The sequence below is a fragment of the Myotis daubentonii genome, chromosome 4 (genome assembly GCF_963259705.1).
Source record: "Myotis daubentonii chromosome 4, mMyoDau2.1, whole genome shotgun sequence".
Taxonomy (NCBI): Eukaryota; Metazoa; Chordata; class Mammalia; order Chiroptera; family Vespertilionidae; genus Myotis; species Myotis daubentonii.
Window position 1 is genome coordinate 21,780,118 of NC_081843.1, and position 18,313 is coordinate 21,798,430.

The 18,313-nt window shown below is 51.2% G+C and overlaps 1 protein-coding gene across 1 annotated transcript in view; it reads right to left on the reverse strand.

Annotated features, from left to right (window-relative positions):
• Nucleotides 1–3,782: 3,782 nt before the first annotated feature.
• TEKT5 (tektin 5) overlaps nucleotides 3,783–18,313 on the reverse strand; it is a 37,125-nt gene continuing 22,594 nt past the window's right edge. Inside the window, exons 6-7 of the mRNA XM_059691830.1 lie at nucleotides 6,396–6,550; nucleotides 3,783–4,027 (exon numbers count right to left, since the gene is read on the reverse strand). Of these exons, the coding sequence (XP_059547813.1) occupies nucleotides 3,811–4,027; nucleotides 6,396–6,550 (372 nt within the window). The 3' untranslated portion in view covers nucleotides 3,783–3,810. The remainder of the gene's footprint in view (nucleotides 4,028–6,395; nucleotides 6,551–18,313) is intronic.

Genomic DNA, 18,313 nt, shown 5'->3' on the forward strand with positions numbered 1-18,313 from the left:
GGGGTGACAAGGACACCACATCTGTGGTCTTCCAAAAAAAACCTGTAAACACAGACTACTCATGAGACACACATCAGACAAACCCAAATTCAGGGGCCTCTGGTAAATACCGACCAATACAAGGACTCTTCAAAACTGTCAAGGTCATGAAAAACAAGAAAAAGTGGAGAACCAGTCACCGACAGAGGAGACTAATAACTCCGTGCAACGTGGTACCCTGCATCAGATCTTGGAACAGAAAAACAAATCCTGGAGTTTGAAAGGCACTCACGGTCATGTCTTAGCTTGGACATAGGCACCGCAGCAAACATGGAAGGTGGGTGAAGGGTAGGTGGGAACTGTGTCATCTTTGCAACTTCGCCATAAATCAAAAGCTAATGCCAAATAGAATGTCTATTTAAAAAAGCATTTCCTCCCGATTCATAAAGGGACACATGTTTACCGTAGATAACTCACAGTATCAACAACCAGAGCCCAGCGGCTGCTCACATGGACACTGTTAACATTCCAGTGCAATCTTTCTTCCTGCGCACTTTCAGCCTCACAGACAGGCCCGTTCCTTCAGCATCGAGCATGTGGCGTGCATCATCTCTGCAGCTACTTGAAACTCCGTGACTTGGTTGTGCTAGACTTTCCTTAGCTGCTCCCTGCTGTTGAATAACTTTCAAAGGTTGCCTGTGGTAAATCTTCAACACATGCATCTGGGGCTGCATTTGGGACAGTTTTCTAATGACATTCACAAGCTGAAGAATGTGGAGACTTTTAAGGCTCTTGAAGCATATTGCCAATTTGCTTTACAAAGAAGTATACACCCATCGGTATCTGGGTCATTGGTCTATTTAGAATGCCCGCTTCCAAAAGGCTTCAAAAGGCTTTCTCTCTCTCTCTCTCTCTCTCTCTCTCTCTCTCTCTCTCTCTCTGCCTCTCCTTCTCCTTCTCCCTCTCTCTCTCTTCTCACCTGAGGCTATTTTGCCATTGATTTTTAGCGAGAGTGGATGTGAGAGGTAGAGATGGAGAAACATCGATGTGAGAGACACGCATTGATTGGTTGCCTTCCCACAGGGCCTGGGATCGAGCCTGCAACCGAGGTACATGTCCTTGACTGGAATCAAATCCAGGACCCTTCAGTCCACAGGATGACACTCTTTCCACTGAGCCAAACCAGCTAGGGCCCAAAAGGCTTTCATTATTCTCCATCTGAACATCCCCATTTTTGCAACTCTTCCTTCGATCCCCTTGCCATTGCTTCTTCTGGGCTGTTTGCCTCTCCTGTGCTCTCGCTGTTCCCTCCTTGGACCCGCCCACCCCAGCATCACATTCCACTGGGAACCTCTCACTCTTGAGGATTTCCCTGCATCAGCCCCTCCGTTCCTGAGGATTTAGATCTCCCCCACGTCCCCAGGCACTGAGCTCTAAGACCCCATTTCCACTTGCCTTTCAGCCACTTACACCAGCACATTCATCAGGGCAGTGATTCAAACTCCACGTGGGAAAGAGACGTTAACCAACTTCTCTCTGCTTCTGCCGCCCACTCACTCCCCTCCTCTGGGGTGCAGCACCCCAAGCACCGCTGCCCAAGCCTGGCTTCTTTGCCCGATCTGGTCTCCCACTTGCCCCTGACCACCACACTCAAAAGGATTCTGGCTCCCACCTCACGGATATTTCTACGCACCTGTCCTAATCCAGCCCCCTGCAGCTTGTGCCTGAAATGCTAACAGCTTGGTCTCCCCACCTCCATCCAGCTTCCTTCTCCTCCTCATGAAGCGATTATTTCTAAAACACCAATCTGGCCATTTCACATCCCCACTTTAGGGATCTCTACTCATTTGTAGAAAAACTGGCTTTTCTCTCCTCTTTCAAGCAAACTTGCTTCAAGGAGAGTCTCCACTGAATGCTAAGTGGCCTTTAACTTTCCTTTAAGACTTGCTGGTTGAACAAAAGCAAAGATTTCAGACAGTGTTACCTTAGACAATATTTCCTAACCAGACACCGTTAACAATATTTTGTTTTGTTCGACATTGGGCAAGGCAGGTTTCCTGTCACAGCCACACTATAAGGTTGCCTTTAAAATAAATGGACTTTTAAAAGCACACCAATCTAAAAGATTGAGTGAGTAATAGTAAAGGCAGTTCTCGGTTATGGCAAAAATCGAGGAGGTGTTATTTGCTGCTCAGAGTGTGGCCCCTGGGCTGTCAGCATCATCTGGAGCTCAGTTCAGTCTCAGGCGCCACCTCAGACCACACGACTCAGAATCTGCATGTTAGCAAGGTTTCCAGGTGATTGTCACATGCACGTTAACACTGGAAAGCACTGATGTGAATCACAAAGTCTGGCAAACACTGACCTCAGGAAAAAGTAAAAATAATTTGTCACTCATGATCTGGCCTTGTGACCCTTCTAGATGGTTCACGGGCTGCTCCGAAAGCTCTTCCATCCAGCTGCCGGCCTCTATCCAGGCTACTCCTCGCTCCAGAAATCCCACCCTCTTCTGCCTCCACCTCCTCATCACTCAAGACTCAGCTGCAACAGGACTTTTCTTCTCTTGCTTAATTGAGGCGAATTTCACATACTATAAACAACTTAAAGTTTATTCAGCACGTTCACAATGTTGTGCCACCACCTCTATCTCCCTTCAACTTTCTTCTCCTGCTTTTCACCACTCCAAAACAAAGCCTGTACCCACTAGGCAGTTCCTTCCCATGCCGCTCTCCCTGGCAACCACCGATCCGCTGTTTGTATGGATTTGCCTATTGCAGACATTTCTTACACTGTAACTGGGACCATACAATGTGTGACCTTTGCTTCTTCCACTTAACACCATGTCTTCAAGGCTCATCTGTGTTGTACATTCTTTTTTTTCTTCGTAGGCGTGTGTGTGTGTGTGTGTGTGTGTGTGGTTTTTCTTTTTTGTGTGTGGGGGGGTGACATTGGTTAATAAGATTATATGGGTTTCAAGTGTATATTTCTGTCATCCATTCCTTTATTAAGGCTGAATAGTATTCCATTGCGTGGCTAGACCACATCTAGTTTTCCCACTTACCCATTCATGGACATCTGGGTTGTTTCCATCTTTTGACTATTATGACTAGTGCTGCTGTGAACATTCATGTGCTCATTTTTGTTTGTTTTCAATGCTGTTGCTTATATACCCAGGAGTAGAATTTTTGGGTCGTATGGTTATTCTACATTTAACCTTTTGAAGTGATGTCACTTCTTCAGAGAGCTTTCTTTGAACCCTTACCTGCCTCCTCCTCCTCCCATCTCAATCTCTAAAACACCCCACCGACAAAGCTGAGTTTCAGCCGTAGGACTTCTGACCCAAATTCCACTTCTTGGCACCGCCTCACCCAGCGGAGTCACCTCCGCCAGGGACTGACCTCGCTGGATGGACCAGGATGCTCAGGTTGGAAGCTTGTTCAAGGCCCACGGCTCCTGATAGGTGGGCTGCGGACTCTCTGCTCGTGTCCAATCTCTGGGCATGCCAGCCTGTCTACATGGTGCTCCTAAGTGGACAATCCGGTTTTATAAAACACGGCCTCCTCCGTTCCTGGGGATGCTGACAGCCTCACACTGCTCTGTCTGAGGGTCACAACCCTCCTCTCTGGATCGGCCCCGAGGCCTGTTCTACAGCAAGGAAGGAGCGCCAGGATCCTTGTTTGGGGCACATTTATTTGGGGGATATATATATATATTTCTATGATAGGAGGAAAGGGAGAAAACAACACTTTCCTTTATTTCATTTGTCTGCCTTTTCGAAGTTTATGTTGCATAAGGAACCGACACGGAGCAGGCACCGCGGGCAGTGCCAGCTCACGTGTAGCCCACCAGGCGCGGGGTGCTGGGGAAGGTCCTGCGCATGCACATGCACTTCTCCTTGTCGATGCAGAGGGTGTTGGCCTTGATGGCCAGCTCGTGCTCCAGCCGGCACTTGGTCATTACCAGCATCTGCAGTGTGTCCTGCGTCTCCCGCAGCCTCAGCTTGAGGGTCTGCAGCGTGTCGTCGATGGTGAACACCTCGTTCACGAGCCTGCGGCGAGAGCAGAGGAGGCACCGTTCAACTCAGTTGTTCAACACGGGTGCACCTACTATGTGCCAGGAACGGTGCCAGGCGCTGGGAGACTGTGGAAAGCCAGACTGGGGAGGCTCAGCTGTCAGGGAAGACAGGGGTGGAAGAGGTAGGGAAGTAAAGGCAGGATAGGGCTCCCAGGGTGATAAGCAGAGAGGGAGAAACCGTCAGGATGTTTAGGAAAGCAATCTGGCTGCTGCTCAGGAAGTTAAATGTAGACTTATCACGACCCAGCAATTCTGCTCCTGAGTATCTCCCATGGGAATTGAAAACAGATGCTCAAACAAATACTTGTACATGAATGCTCATAGCAGCACCAATCACGGGAGTCAAAAGGTAGAAACAGCCCAGATATCCATCAACAGCCGGGTGGATAAACCAAGGTGGTCTGTCCATACAATCTTATTCGGCCATAACAAAGGAATGAAGCAGGATACATGTGATGACACGGAGGGACCTTGAAGACACTGTGCTCAGTGAAAGAAACCAGTCAGAAGAGGTTACATGTTGTATGACTCCATTTATATGAAATGTCCAGAATAGGCAAATCCATAGAGACAGAAGGGAAATTAGTGATGATGAGGAAGACGGCCCATTGGTGGTGAGAGGGAATGTGGGTAAGGAAGACAATGCACAGATCGGGCACTTCAGCTGCTGGGGAAGGCAGACAGCTCAGGTCCCATCATCTGCTCAGCTCCCAAAGCACTGTGCACAAACATTCATACACACATCGCATATACACACACACATACACATGCACATCGCATGCACATACATACATATACACACTACACACAGACACACAGATACACACACACACACACTGCCTGGGGCTCCCATTCATGCTCCCAATCTAGGCCTCTCGGTGGCCCAGCTGGTGGGTGAGGGGCAGGGAGGTTGCCCAGGAGCAGTCGGTCCCCCGGGACATCTGGTCACTCCCTAAAGGCCTGCTCTGTGTAAGCCCCTGGGTGGACACGTGGGTTATCAGAGCCCCAGGACGGGCAGGAGCCCAACCTGAGGGACTAAGAGGCTTGAACCGTGTGGAGGAAGGATCAGGAGAGCCTCCCCCAGCCCTCCCTGGGACCGGGCCCCTTGCCGCCCAGCAGGGTGGGGCCCAGGCCACACTGCACCCACTCCCAGGGGTGGGAACTTTCCAGGCCAGCAGCAGGCTGAGGAGCAGCTGGCCAGGCCGTCACGTTCAAAACCGCCCACCCCCACAACACACACGCCCAGCTTCTGCTTCCCGAGTGTCTCAGGCAGTGGCTGGGGCCGTGCAAGCATCACCGCATGGGACCGCCAGCGTCTTCTCTCAGTGGTTCCCTCCCTCTCTCTCGTTCAGCTCTCTTCCCCACCTCCAGCCCCGGAGGAGGACCAGCCTCGAACTGTGGGGGAATTTGTTACACAGCCACAGGGACTGCAACAGTGCCGGCATGGGGGGACGGGGCGGCCAGGGGGCCTGCGCCAGCTCCACAGCACGTCATGGGAAAACAAGCCCGTGTGTGACGGTCCTCCCTCGCCTGGCCAGCATCACCTCCCACGCTCCTCCTCCAGCTCACAAACCCTGCCTCTGGGTTTTCAGCCCCAGAAGCGCTTTTCACCCCCTGCGGTGAGGAGGCCCTTTCTCAACAGAAGCCGCCCTTCCATCCCTGAGCAGGAAGCTGTTCAATGGTTCACAGGTGAGAACTGGACACAGAGCAAGGGAGAAGGAGGGAGGTGTGAGCTGGGGCCTCTTGTATGGGAGCCTGGGTGGAGAAACCACGGGCCAAAGGCCACATCTCTGCCGGGAGGGTACCTCTCCTTAGCTTTCAGGGAAGTGGGGGCTTCCCAGGGCACAGTGGGATATGAAGCCAGGCTTGGTTTTTCCCATCCTTGGTTTAGGCCTGGGGGCGGGGTGGGGGCGGGGTGGGGGGGAGAGGGGGAGACCTTTTTTCTGCCAAGGGCCATTTGAATATTTATAACATCCTTCGTGGGCCATACAAGATTATCAACTTAAAAACTAGCCCGCTATATTTGGTCAAACATTAATGAACTCCCCCCTGATGCCTTGGCAGGGCCAGGCCACATGGTTTCGCAGGCCTTAAACGGCCCTCGGGCCGGACAGTCCCCACCCGGCTCCCTGGCTTAGGCAGTTGGGAAGCTTCAGTGCAGCGCAGAGGGTCTGGCCTTCCCCAGGGTGGGCGGTTTTCAAGGGGATCCCCAGAATTTCAGACACCACCCCTCGCCCAGGGCCCTGTTGACTTGTGAGACTAGATGTCCTGATGGGTGGAGGACCCTTCTCAGACCCAGGTTTCCTGGGAGCCCCCCACCCCTTCCAGCCTCCCCCGCTCACTTGAACTGTGGGATGTCCCTGCACAGCTCCACGTTGGGGCGCCGGGTCCTGCACTCCAGCCGCGTCTGTGCCACCTTCAGGGGGCACTCCTTGGCTATGATGGACCTCTCCAGCAGCGCGATGGTGCTCTCCGCCTGAAAGATCTCCTGCAGCGTCTGTGGGGAACATGTGATGTCAAGGAGGGAGCATGGGGCCAACCAGCTCAGCACCCACTCAGGTGTTTCAATGGCCCCTTCCCCAACCGCAGGGGCGGGGACCTTGCTCCGCTAACAGAGTCTTAGGAAATAGCTTCAGCATCTCTCACCACCCAGGCCACTGTGAATGCTGGGGAGGGGCAGGGGCCAGGGTCAGGTTTGTTTTCTATCTCCAATATCCACTGGAGTTGTCTGGCCAGTGTGGCTCAGTGTTTGAGCATTGACCTAGGAACCAGGAGGTCACAGTTCAATTCCTGGTCAGGGCACATGCCCAGGTTGTAGGCTTGATCCCCAGTGTGGGGTGTGCAAGAGGCAGCCAATCAATGATTCTCTCTCATCATTGATGTTTCTCTCTCTCTCCTTTTTCCTTCCTCTCTGAAGTAAATAAAAATATATTTTAAGAAATATATATCCACAGGATCCAGCCCATTAATGGTCAGTGGGAGAGAGTCAAAGTAATTGAAGGGAGGGAGGTTTTTAAGATCAACACGTATAACCCCCACATAGTAGCTAATTTCTAAATCCACTTTAATCCGAATTAATCTTGGTTGCTCTATATCTTTTTACAATCCAGAGTTTACCTTCCTAATAATTAGGTCAGTAAATAGACTAGAAAAAAAAAAAAAAGAAAAAGAAAGGAAAAGGGAAAGGGAAAGGGAGAAGGGAGAGAGAGACTCGAAGTTTTCTATTTATCTATAGAAATGTTTCCCCCAATGTAATAACCGATGTGCACTACAATTGACCAAAGTACAGATGCCAGGCAGGCCCAGGCAGGAGGGCGCCAGCTGGGGACAGAAATGGTCTATATCTTGCTCTAGGTCAGCGGTTCTCAACCTGTGGGTCGCCAACCTGTGGGTCACGACCCCTTTGGGGGTCGAACGACCCTTTCACAGGGGTCGCCTAAGACCATCGGAAAACACATATAAAATTACATATTGTTTTTATGATTAATCGCTATGCTTTAATTATGTTCAATTTGTAATAATGAAAATACATCCTGCATATCAGATATTTACATTACGATTCATAACAGTAGCAGAATTACAGTTATGAAGTAGCAATGAAAATAATTTTATGTTTGGGGGTCACCACAACATGAGGAGCTGTATTAAAGGGCCGCGGCATCAGGAAGGTTGAGAACCACTGCTCTAGGTGGAGGTTTCACAGGTGTAAACATGGGGGCAGGGGGGAAGCAGCATTGAAATTCATCAAGCTTTTTTTACACTTTATTATAAGACTGTTATACCTCAATAGAAAATAAGACTAAAATCAGAAGAAGGTCAATCACAGGAAAAGATTGGCAAAATGTTAATATTCATGTTGGATATATGGGGATCTTTTATATGTCTCTGTATTCTGTGTGTTTAAAATTTTCCATAATAAAAGATAAAAGCTTGAGAGGATGAATGAAGAAGGAAGCACAGACCCTTACCCGGAGGAACCTGATCTTGCACTTAGCCGACATGAACCACACCCAGAACTGAGGGTACTAAACAGACGTCACCTTGCTGTGACTGAAACATCCCTTCTCCCACCATCACCAGCAGCCCTGGGTCTGTGAGCAGTTCTCATTCTCATGCCCCTCTGCTGGGAGAACTCTTTTAGGGGGTGCCAACACCCCCCCCCCAGACGTAGCCAGGCCCAATAGCGAGGTGACATGTGCTCTGTTCCTGGCAAACCCAGAAGTGGTTCCTGCCACGGCGCCCCCAACGTCCTTCCCTCAGCTGTTTGCTTGCCTGTCACCCTCACTGGCATGTAAGCGCCAAGAAGGCAGGGGCTCTGTGTCAGCCATGCTGTGTCCTGAGCACCAGGAGCAGTGCTTGGTGCAGAGTGAGGGCTGCGAGGTAAAAGACAAGATGCCCAGTTACATGTGGATTTCAGATCGACAAGGAAGCATTCTTAGTATATGTCTCAACGACTGCATGATCTAAAATTCAAGTTTAACTGAGTGTCCTGCATTTTAACTTGCTAAATCTGGCAACTCTATTCCTAGTAGGAGCTTGATGGTACTGAGTGAATGAATGAATGAGTGAATCCCAGTGGGATCTGAAAGTCTCAATTTTTTAGCTAGCTTCCCAATGGTCCCGCTGCACGCTAAGGTTTTGGAACTGTGTGACCTGAAGTTTACACGTTCCTGTCTATCTCAGAGTTCGACATCAGGGAAAACTGCTTCCACATGACAGCGCCAGAGCTCCTGGCGGGGTGAGGACTACAAGTGTCAGACCCAGTCTCTGCCTTCAAGGACTTTACAATCATGTTGCTTTTCCCTTTTTTGTGAGTGATGAAATATTCACAAATCACAATGGGTACTAGGATGGCTATTTTAGCTGGGTTGGGCTCGTATTTGATGGGCACCAAGAAATTGCTTAAAAGAATTTTTTTCCAAAGAATTCAAGTCCAGGCTTTCCTATTAGCTTAGGACAAAAGCCTAGAAAGAGAGCATTTCGCGGCTTCTGGAGGACAAAAGGATGCCCCTTTCCTGTTGGGTGAGACACGGGCTGCAGAGCAATGGGAGGCAGGGGGCGGGCTGTGCCTCCTTCAGAGACCACAGAGGAGGAGGGCTGGCCCCTCACCGGCCTCCGTGAGCTGCAGACCAGCGCGATGCTACTAGTCGCCGGTTAAACATTACCCCACAGAAATGTTCTGGTCCCCCACATGAGCTGGCGTGTAAACACTCCAGTGGGAACACCTCTCTAGAAGCCCTGGAGAATTTCTTCAGAAACCCGCCCTTTGGAGGGGGAGCATGTGGGAGGTATGCAAAGCTCAGAAAGCACCAGCCTGGTGGAGAAGAAAACCAAGTCTTCTGTGGACGAAAAAGGGGCCACATGCTAACCCGACATGCTCAGGGGAGGCCTGCATGGCGGTCTTGTAAACTCCAAGACCAAAAGTAACCGCAAAGGATGGTCTGAAATTACACCTTTAACTAAAAGCAATTATGGTGGGTAGTCACATCCTAGGCCAGTATCTTTCCTGACAAAGGTCAATCTTTACTGTAACTGAGCCTATTGTCTTTTTGCATCTACGATAAGATAGGGTTGGAATGTCAAAGTAATTTTCCTTTTTTCGGACCCCTCCAAGCACAGGCACTGCTCTGCGGAGACCACAAATCCCCTTTGTTATTGAGTTAATTGTTGACTGTTATCTATCCTGCTCCCACCTAAGTAAAAGAAGCATGTCTATCATTTTACTTTGTATCCAATCCCAGAGGTTTCCCCACTTTGCTTACTCCCGCCTCCCTGATTTATCACCAATGGAGTTCATGTAACCCATTTACATCTCCTCTTTTTTTTAAGGACCAATTTTTCAGTAAAAAAAAAAAAAGCAAATATGAAAAGATCCGTGGTACATCTCCTCTTTTGATTGTAATGTATAAAACAAGGTTAAAAAAAAAACCAAAAAACCCATCTTTCTCTAGAGCATTATCCCAATACGTTGAGATCCTGCTTCCTGGCAATTGTCAACAGTTTGGCTCAAATAAACTCACAACAATTCTTTACAGGTTTGAATGTTTTTTGTTTGTTTTTTATGTTAACACTTTTATAGATGAAAAATGCTTCTTGGTACCACATTGCCAGTGTGGAAAACAGTCCCTCACTCTCCCATCTAGATGACCCTAGAAGGCTGTTGCTGAGGTGGTGGGAGGAGGGCATTACTGGGAGTTTAGCTGCTGGTCATACTGTCAGCCCTGCCCCAGCCCCAGCCCATGGAAGACAGCTGCCACTAAGGGCTGCTTCTAGGGGCACCTTCGGATGCCACAGCCAGCGAGGCTGCCCTTATCTTGGTTTCTTTTGTTTGCTCCTCCACCCCCTGGTTCCCAGCTCGAGGCTTGGCCAGCCCCACGGGGTCCGCAACTTTACAAAAGGCCTGTATCTGGAGTGGCAGGGCGGGCGGGGGAATTGACAGTCATTCATGTGCTCAGTCATGTCTTCATCCACTCATTCATTACTTTATGGATTCATTGATTCTCTCATTGACTCAACAAATGCTTACTGAGCACCTAGTAAGTGCCAAGCACTGTAGGCTGTGGACACAGCAGGGAACAGAACAGACAGAAAACCCTGTGCACGTGGAGTTTACGTTCTAGTGTAAATGCATTCACCTGCACCTTTATGCAACGCACGTCTATTATTCACCGTCAAGCCCTTACCACAATGTCGGCAGTGCTTTCTTTAGCATTACAGACGCCTTTCATGTGCAGGACATTGTTGGGGGATGTGGCCACATACAAGGCATCCAACACATGTTCGTTTTCAGTTCTCCAGGAGCTCCCACTTGAGGACAGCAGAGGAACAGGGCCCCAGCAGCACAATGAATGGGAGCTCCCGGAGATCTGAATTTATCTATCATTGTAAACCTGCTGCACACTCCCAGATGGAACTCCAGCATGGTGCCAGTATTGGGCACGGCCTCTCCAACACATGCTCGTGTCTCTTGATTAACAAAGGGGAGCTATGGATTCAAGAGGCTTCTTGCCTGGCCGGTGTTGCTCAGTGGTTAAGTGTCGACCCATGAACCAAGAGGTGATAGCTGATTCCCAGTTGAGGCACATGCCTGGATTCGGGGCTCAGTCTCCAGTAGGGGGGATGCAGGAGGCAGCCGATCAATGATTCTCTCTCATCATGGATGTTTCTCTCTCTCTCTCCCTCTCTGAAATGGAATTTTAAAAAAATTTTTTAAAAAGAGGTTTCTGCAGACAGCAGGTTCCAGCTGCATTCCCACACATTTACTCTGCTTTCCTTGTACGTATCTTTCTACTTAGGCCAAGTGCTGCTGGTTTTCCATCTATAGAAGTAATATAAACACATTTTGGTTTTATCGTGTATGTTTTTATTTTAATTTTAATGTTTTAAGTGTATCTTTATAAACACATTTTGAATGAATGCATTTTTAAGTGACTCAATTTAAACAGAAATAAAGTAAGTAACAGCCCAGGTGGCACATGGATATGGCAAAATTGGGAATGTGGCCCAGGAATGACTGACTTTGGGAAACCCCATATTACAGTGTCTCCCAGGTACTTCAGGTACTTAGGTGCAACAGGTGAGGGAATCGAGGGGGGACCACCGTCAAGTCCCTCTATGGCAGCATCTGATGGTGTGCATGTGCGTGTGTGTGTGTGTGTGTGTGTGTGTGTGTGTGTGTCTGGGGACGGGGTTTGGGGAGGGGAGACTAGAACCGACTGTTGCTTGTTTCTCCATGCCACCATCCCCTGGCATCTGCTGGCATTCCTTGAGCAGGTCTGCCTGTGCTTTTCCAGAATTGGCTGCTCTAGAACCAATCAGTGACCTGGTGGGTGTGTACTCTGCCAGAAATGTCCCTGTAACCTCTTGTCTATCCTCTGTCACTCACAGCTAGGGTCCTCTTCATTAGAGGGGAGAAAAAGGCCACATACACTCTGTCCTAGGGGCAGCCCCTGCCACCCGACCCAGTCCTGCCAGGGTGTACCTCCCAGTCCTGCCAGGGTGTATCTCCCAGTCCTGCCAGGGTGTACCTCCCAGTCCTGCCAGGGTGTACCTCCCAGATCTGCCAGGATATACCTCCCAGTCCTGCCAGGATATACCTCCCAGTCCTGCCAGGATATACCTCCCAGTCCTGCCAGGGTGTACCTCCCAGATCTGCCAGGGTGTACCTCCCAGTCCTGCCAGGGTGTACCTCCCAGATCTGCCAGGATATACCTCCCAGTCCTGCCAGGGTGTACCTCCAGAAGCCCCAGGTGTGGTGACTCACCTCTAGAATTTGAGGAATGCAACCCCCAAGGGCCAGGAGGCAGAGACAGAGGTGGCTGACCAGGGGCAGGGGCTGAGACAGAGCAGCCTTGACCTTCATGCTCAGGAGGAAGCAAAGGATTTGCTTGGTGCCAACACAGCCTCCACATGCCAGCCGGGCCCACCGCACTCTGAGTTCCAGGGTCAGCCTGGGCCTCAAATTCCATGATGTTCCTGGGAGACGAGCCCCTATTCTAAAAGGGTGACCCCATATCCCAGCACACCCACTCCTGGGTACACACTGGAGGGTATCTTCACCAGGGCACTGGGGACGGCCATTTTTATTGACTAGTCAGTAGGGGTTCAGTGACCACTTGCTCCCTGGGTGTTTGGTTAAAACAAGAGTACAGATGTTGGCATCAGACTATCAGTCCTAACGCCTCCAAGCTGCGTGACCTTAGACAAGTGTCTGAAGCTCTCTGAGCCTTTCCAGCAAAACAATAAGTAGGGATCATAGTCATCATTCCCATCCATAGAGCGGGAATTAGGCGATCAGCGCCCGGCCTGAGAGAAGGCGCTCCAGGACACCTTAGTGAGTGTATAACCCCCTTCACTGCCGGGACACAGCCAGAGAGAGGCAGGCACTCCTGTGGCCACACACAGAGCAGCGGTGCGGAGTCTGCTCTCCAGAAAGCAAGTGTGTATATGCTGTGTGTGCACAAACACGCCCTGGAAAGTGCCACAAGAAAGTCATATACCCCTCCCCTGCCTTCCCCTGACCAGTTAGAGTAATCCTCCCATCCTTCGTCCCTCTTTCCTCCTGTGCCCCCTCAATCACCCCCCCCCCCCAGTCCCTGAGTTCTGAATGGCTGACCTGAGCCCCAGAGGCCCCCCTCTCCTTGGTCTACTTTCTGTTCTCACAAAGCCAAAGAGCGAGAGGGAAAGGCTGCTTGGGGCAGGGCCCAGCCTGGCTCACCCAGCAGCTGGGCAGGGCCGCTGGGAGATTGGCCCAGGGGGTCACCCCATGGGAGGAGCCTCTGCAGCCTCAGCGAGCAGGAACTCAGTTGGGAGTGGAGTTCCCACCTCACTTCGTCCCCAGGCCTCTGCTCCCTGCTCTGCCTGCTGCAGGCTGCCTGCCAGTCCAAGCTGCCAGACTGGAGGGGGTGGGGGTGGGGTGGGGTGGGTGGGTTCTAAGCCCTGCGGAGGGGAGTGGGGAGGAGCAGGTCACTTCTGCTGACTGAGCCCCTCTATAGTCACCCAGCTCTAGGTTCAAATTCCAGCTCCTGCTCTTCTCTGCTGAGTGGCCTCGAGCAGGTCTCTTAGCTTCTCTGTGCCTTATGCCATCATGAACTCAGCATCTACTGAGCCCCCTCGAGCAGCAGCCCTTTCTGCTGAGAATAAGTGGGGCACTTATTCTCTTGTCTGTAAAACCCGCATCATCATATTAACAGCTCACCCACAGGGCTGCTGTGAGGATTAAATGAGATAACGTGTGTAAAGTGCTTGGTCTAGTGCCTGGCACGTGCCATGGGACTGTCCTGCATCCTAACCCAACCCCGCCCTGTAATGTTTCGTCTGTTTGATTTTTCCTTTGGGATCATTGGTCTCTTTTTTTTGTTATATTTATGGAAGACAATAGGAAACGCAGGGTCATTTGACGGAATTTATCTCTACAGGCAACTTAAACTCCCTCGGCCAGGGCTTGGGCTTAAAATCCATCAGCTTACTTGGATGTAGGGGTCGTCTGTGCAATGGAGGAGGAAGATTCTCCTTTTGGTGGGCCACCCCCTGCCCCAACCGAAGTTCTTTTTGTTAACCAGGCAGATGCCCCGCCGAAGGGGCCTCCTCACAGGGTGCTTGGAGGTGGAAGCCTGGGCAGGAAGTCAGGAGACCAGGGTTCCCATCCAAGCGCTAACACAAACCAGCTGAGGAACTCGCAGGCCCACTCCGAGTCCTGGGCTGCCGAGCCCCTATCTCCTTCTCCAGAAAACGGGTGCTCGGGGCCTGTGCTTCCTCTCTGGCGGGTGTGGCAAGTGCTCCTGGGTGTGATTAAATGCCCTATACCTGCTCCAGGCCATCATCAACCTCCCACGCGCCCCCAGCCTCATCCTCAGAGACCAGCCCGAGACCCGTCAGCTGCAGGTATGACTGTGGGGTGTGTGTGTGTGTGTGTGTGTGTGTGTGTGAACTCCCTTCAGGTGGCTGCGATCCCAATACACAGCCTTGCAGAGCATCGTGAAGACATGCTACACAATTTTCTGTGAAGGTCTGGGTAGTAGATGCTTTCGGCTTTGTGAGCCATAGGGTCTCACACTACTCAACCTGGCCGTTATAGTACAAACGCAGCCACAGACAATACATAAATATATGGGGGAGGGGATGGTCTGTGTCCCAATAAACTTTATTTATAAACACAGGTAGGGGGCCATTTAGCCCTGGGGCCAGTAGTTTGAGACCCCAGCTGTAGCCCAGCACAGAGGAAGTCGGATTCCCTTCAAGCAGCCCATCTCCCTCAAGGCTGAACCTTGCTACGCAAAGTGTGGCCCAGGGGCCAACCTCATGGGACTCTGAGCCCTTGTTGGGAAGGCAGACTCTCGGGCCCTATCCCCATCGGATCTACCAAGGAAATCTGCATTTTAAAAGATTTAAAACGCGGGTCATATGCACATTAAAGTTTAAGGCAGAGGAGGACATGGTTAGATTTGTAGTTGGAGGCCGATCCCTCTGGCTGTCACGTAGAGCTTGAACAGAGGGGCAGTCGGGAGCAGGAGGCCAGTGAGAGCCGAGAGGCGGAAGGACCCTCTCCAAGCAGAGCAGCAAGGTCACAGTGCACACAGCAGGCAAAGCGGTGCGCACGTCACCCAGGGAGTGTGCCCAGTCAGGAGAAGTCAGACTTCACAGACTTCAGCCGGCCCAGCCCCTGAATCAGGAGGGCCCTCCTAGAAGAAAGGCTGGGAAGCTCCAGACCTCTTTGAACCTCAGTTTCCCCATCTGTGTAATGGGGGCAATCGCAGTCTCTACCTCAGAGGGTGACAGTGAGGAGTGATTCAGGTACTCGTGCCATGGCCAGCACGCACAGACCTGGGTTTCTCAGCCTCAGCACTTGCTCCCATTCATCCATCCATCCACCCACCTATCCTCATGTCCATCTATCTTTCTATTTTTTGCCTTTTCTCCTTTCTTTCCTTGTTTAAATCAAACCTTAATGCCAGGAGACCAGGGCTTCTCAGTTTGGGGGCTACTGACATTTTGGACTGATAATTCTCTGTGGTGGGGCCGTCCTGTACTGTAGAATGTTTAGCAGCCTCCCCGACTCTATGCAATAGATGCTAGTAATACCCCAGCAATAGCGTCTTTAGACATTGTCAAATGTCCCCTGGGGTGCAAAACTGTCCCATTCCAGAACCACCCATCTGGATGTAACCTATATATTGTCACTAGATTGTGCTGGTGGGAGTGGGGGAGATGTTCACCTTAACTGACAGCATGAACTCTGAAGCAAGACACCTAGATTCCAATCCTGGCTTTGCCACTTACTAGCTGGGCCCCGGGGAGGGGACGTGTGAGGCAAATCCCTTGTCCTTGGTTTCGTCGTCTGTAAAATGGGGCTGATAATGGCCCCTCCGCATAGGGCTGCAGGAGGCAAAGATGAGCTAACCGAAGAAAAGCATTTGGAACTCTGGCCGCACATAAGAAGGTTAATATGCATTCTGTGGTTATGGGTAATTTTTCGCTTTTTTTCTCTTTCCACTTGTAAAGGTTGGCAAACTAGACCGTGACCATCCTATCCTCCCTCAACCCTTGTTGGGGACCAGCTGAGGGCAAACCCCAGTCCCCAGTGTCGGGAAAGGCTGAGGTCTGCTCTGGAAATGGTCTCTGGCCACGTCTGGCAATTGCCAGGTCCGCCTATGATGAAACCAAGCTCGGCTCAGCAGAAAAGTGCACGGATATTCCTGGCTGGAATGGAAATTCACCCAAAAACGCCTTTGAAAGGGGAGGTGTGTTTGGCTGGGTTGTTTGCCATGTAAAACGAGCTGCCTGCGTCTCATCTTGTGACAGCGGTGAAAACCCAAGGCCAGGAAATGATTTTGGATGTGGAGGGGAAAAATGGACTTAGCAGTTCCAGCCGGCTTTTCAGTTTCTGGATACTTTGTGCAACCTTGCAAATTTATTGTTTTCCAAATCGCACGAAGCCAAGGAGTTTCCAAGGAGATGCCTGGCTCCGCGCAGCTTCCCCAGCTCAGGAAGTGAGAAGGCAGCTTGGGATCCTTTTTCTGGTCAAATGGTGGAAGGTTTTTGTGTGCCCCCAAGCCCGGGGGCAAGGAGAGTGAGGAGGAGAGGGGTGCTCCGGAGGGACCTCACCTGGGAGGCTCCGGGGCAGGGTGTCCCAAACTTGGCACACTTCCTTTTTTTAAAATTTCTTTTTTTATTTCAAAAAAGGGAGAGGGAGAGAGGGATAAAAATATCAACGATGAGAGAATCATTGATCGGCTGCCTCCTGCACACCCCCGACTGGGGATGGAGCCCGTAACCTGGGCATGTGCCCTGACCTGGAGTCAAACCTTGACCTCCTGGTTCATAGGTCAGTGTTCAACCACTGAGCCACGCCAGCCGGGCCCACTCTTGACTTTTGGGGCCACACCTTCTTTGAGGGCTGTTCCTGTGCCTTGTGTTCAGCTGCATCCCTGGCTTGTGCCCACTCCCAGAAGCACATGCCCCCCCCCTCCCCCCGCCCACTGCGGAGGTGTGACAACCAAAATGTCTCAGACACTGGCGGATGCCACTGAGGAGTAAATGCAGCCTGGGGGAGAACTACTCCGGAGGACAGATGTGTAAGCCCTGCTGGCAGCTGTTCCTGTCCAGAGGTGGCCAGCTGCCCATCAATAAAAATCTCAGCTGCTTAGAGGCCGTCTGGGATCAGGGGTCCTGAAAGTCCTGCAGGGGGTTGGAAACGGGTGAGGGCTCCGTGCTGGATAGGAGATAACGCCTGTAATTCACTATTGGGCCTTGGAGGGTCTCCGTAACACATCACAATGTTTAATTGGGCCTCTACTTATTTTTTAAAACCAGTCTTCGTCACTAGAACATAAGCCCCTTGAGGGCAGAGACTCTGGTCCTATTCGCGACGAATCCCCAGCAACTAACTCAGAGCCTGGTACACAGGATGTACCAAGTGAATATCTGCTTCAGGGAGGGAGGGGGGAAATTAGCCAGCGTCTGCTGCATGCCCACAGCTGGGAGACACACCGGGAGGTCGGCTTACAACTCAGATGGCTGGGCCCCAGAGCTTCTGATTCAGCAGGTCTGGGGCGGGGCCCAAGGATTTGCATTTCTAACAAGTTCCCAGATGACTAGGCCGCAGCTGCTGGTCCCAGGACCACACAGCTTGAGAACCACTGGTCTGAACCCTGAACCTCTGGCTCTCACTCTTGGCTTGGGAGAGTTCAAAGGCTGGATGCCCGGGCCACACCCCGACCAATGAAATCAGAATCCCTAGAGATGGGACCCGGCATCTGGGTACGCCAGTGTGCAGCCCAGCTCTGCCCTCTGCCTTATGTTCTAGTGGCGAAGACTGCTCTGATTTACCTCCTCATGCAACCCTCACAGCATGATCTTTCCCAAGGCCCCTTAGCTGTACCAAAATTCAGCCCTGGTCCTTTGATTCCCGGTACCATGTCCTTTCAGTCACTTCGCTTGTCTGTCCCCTTCAGCAGGTCAAAAGTCAGTCCTGGCTTCCCCCGCACCCCCCCCCCCCTTAGAGCTAATATTCATTGAGCACTTACAAAGGGACCACGGCTGCTGTCCTTATTCTGACAACAAATACTTGCCTATCATTATTACTCCCATTTGAAAGAGGGGGAAACTGAGGCACGGAGGTGGGGCAACCCGGCCTTGGTCACTGAGCCAGGAAGTACTAGAGCCAGAATTGAACCCAGCTGTCTGCACTGCACCGTGGGGCTCATGCACGGGGCAGGAAGAATGTCGCGATGGAAGGGGAATCTGGACCAGCATGGGGCAA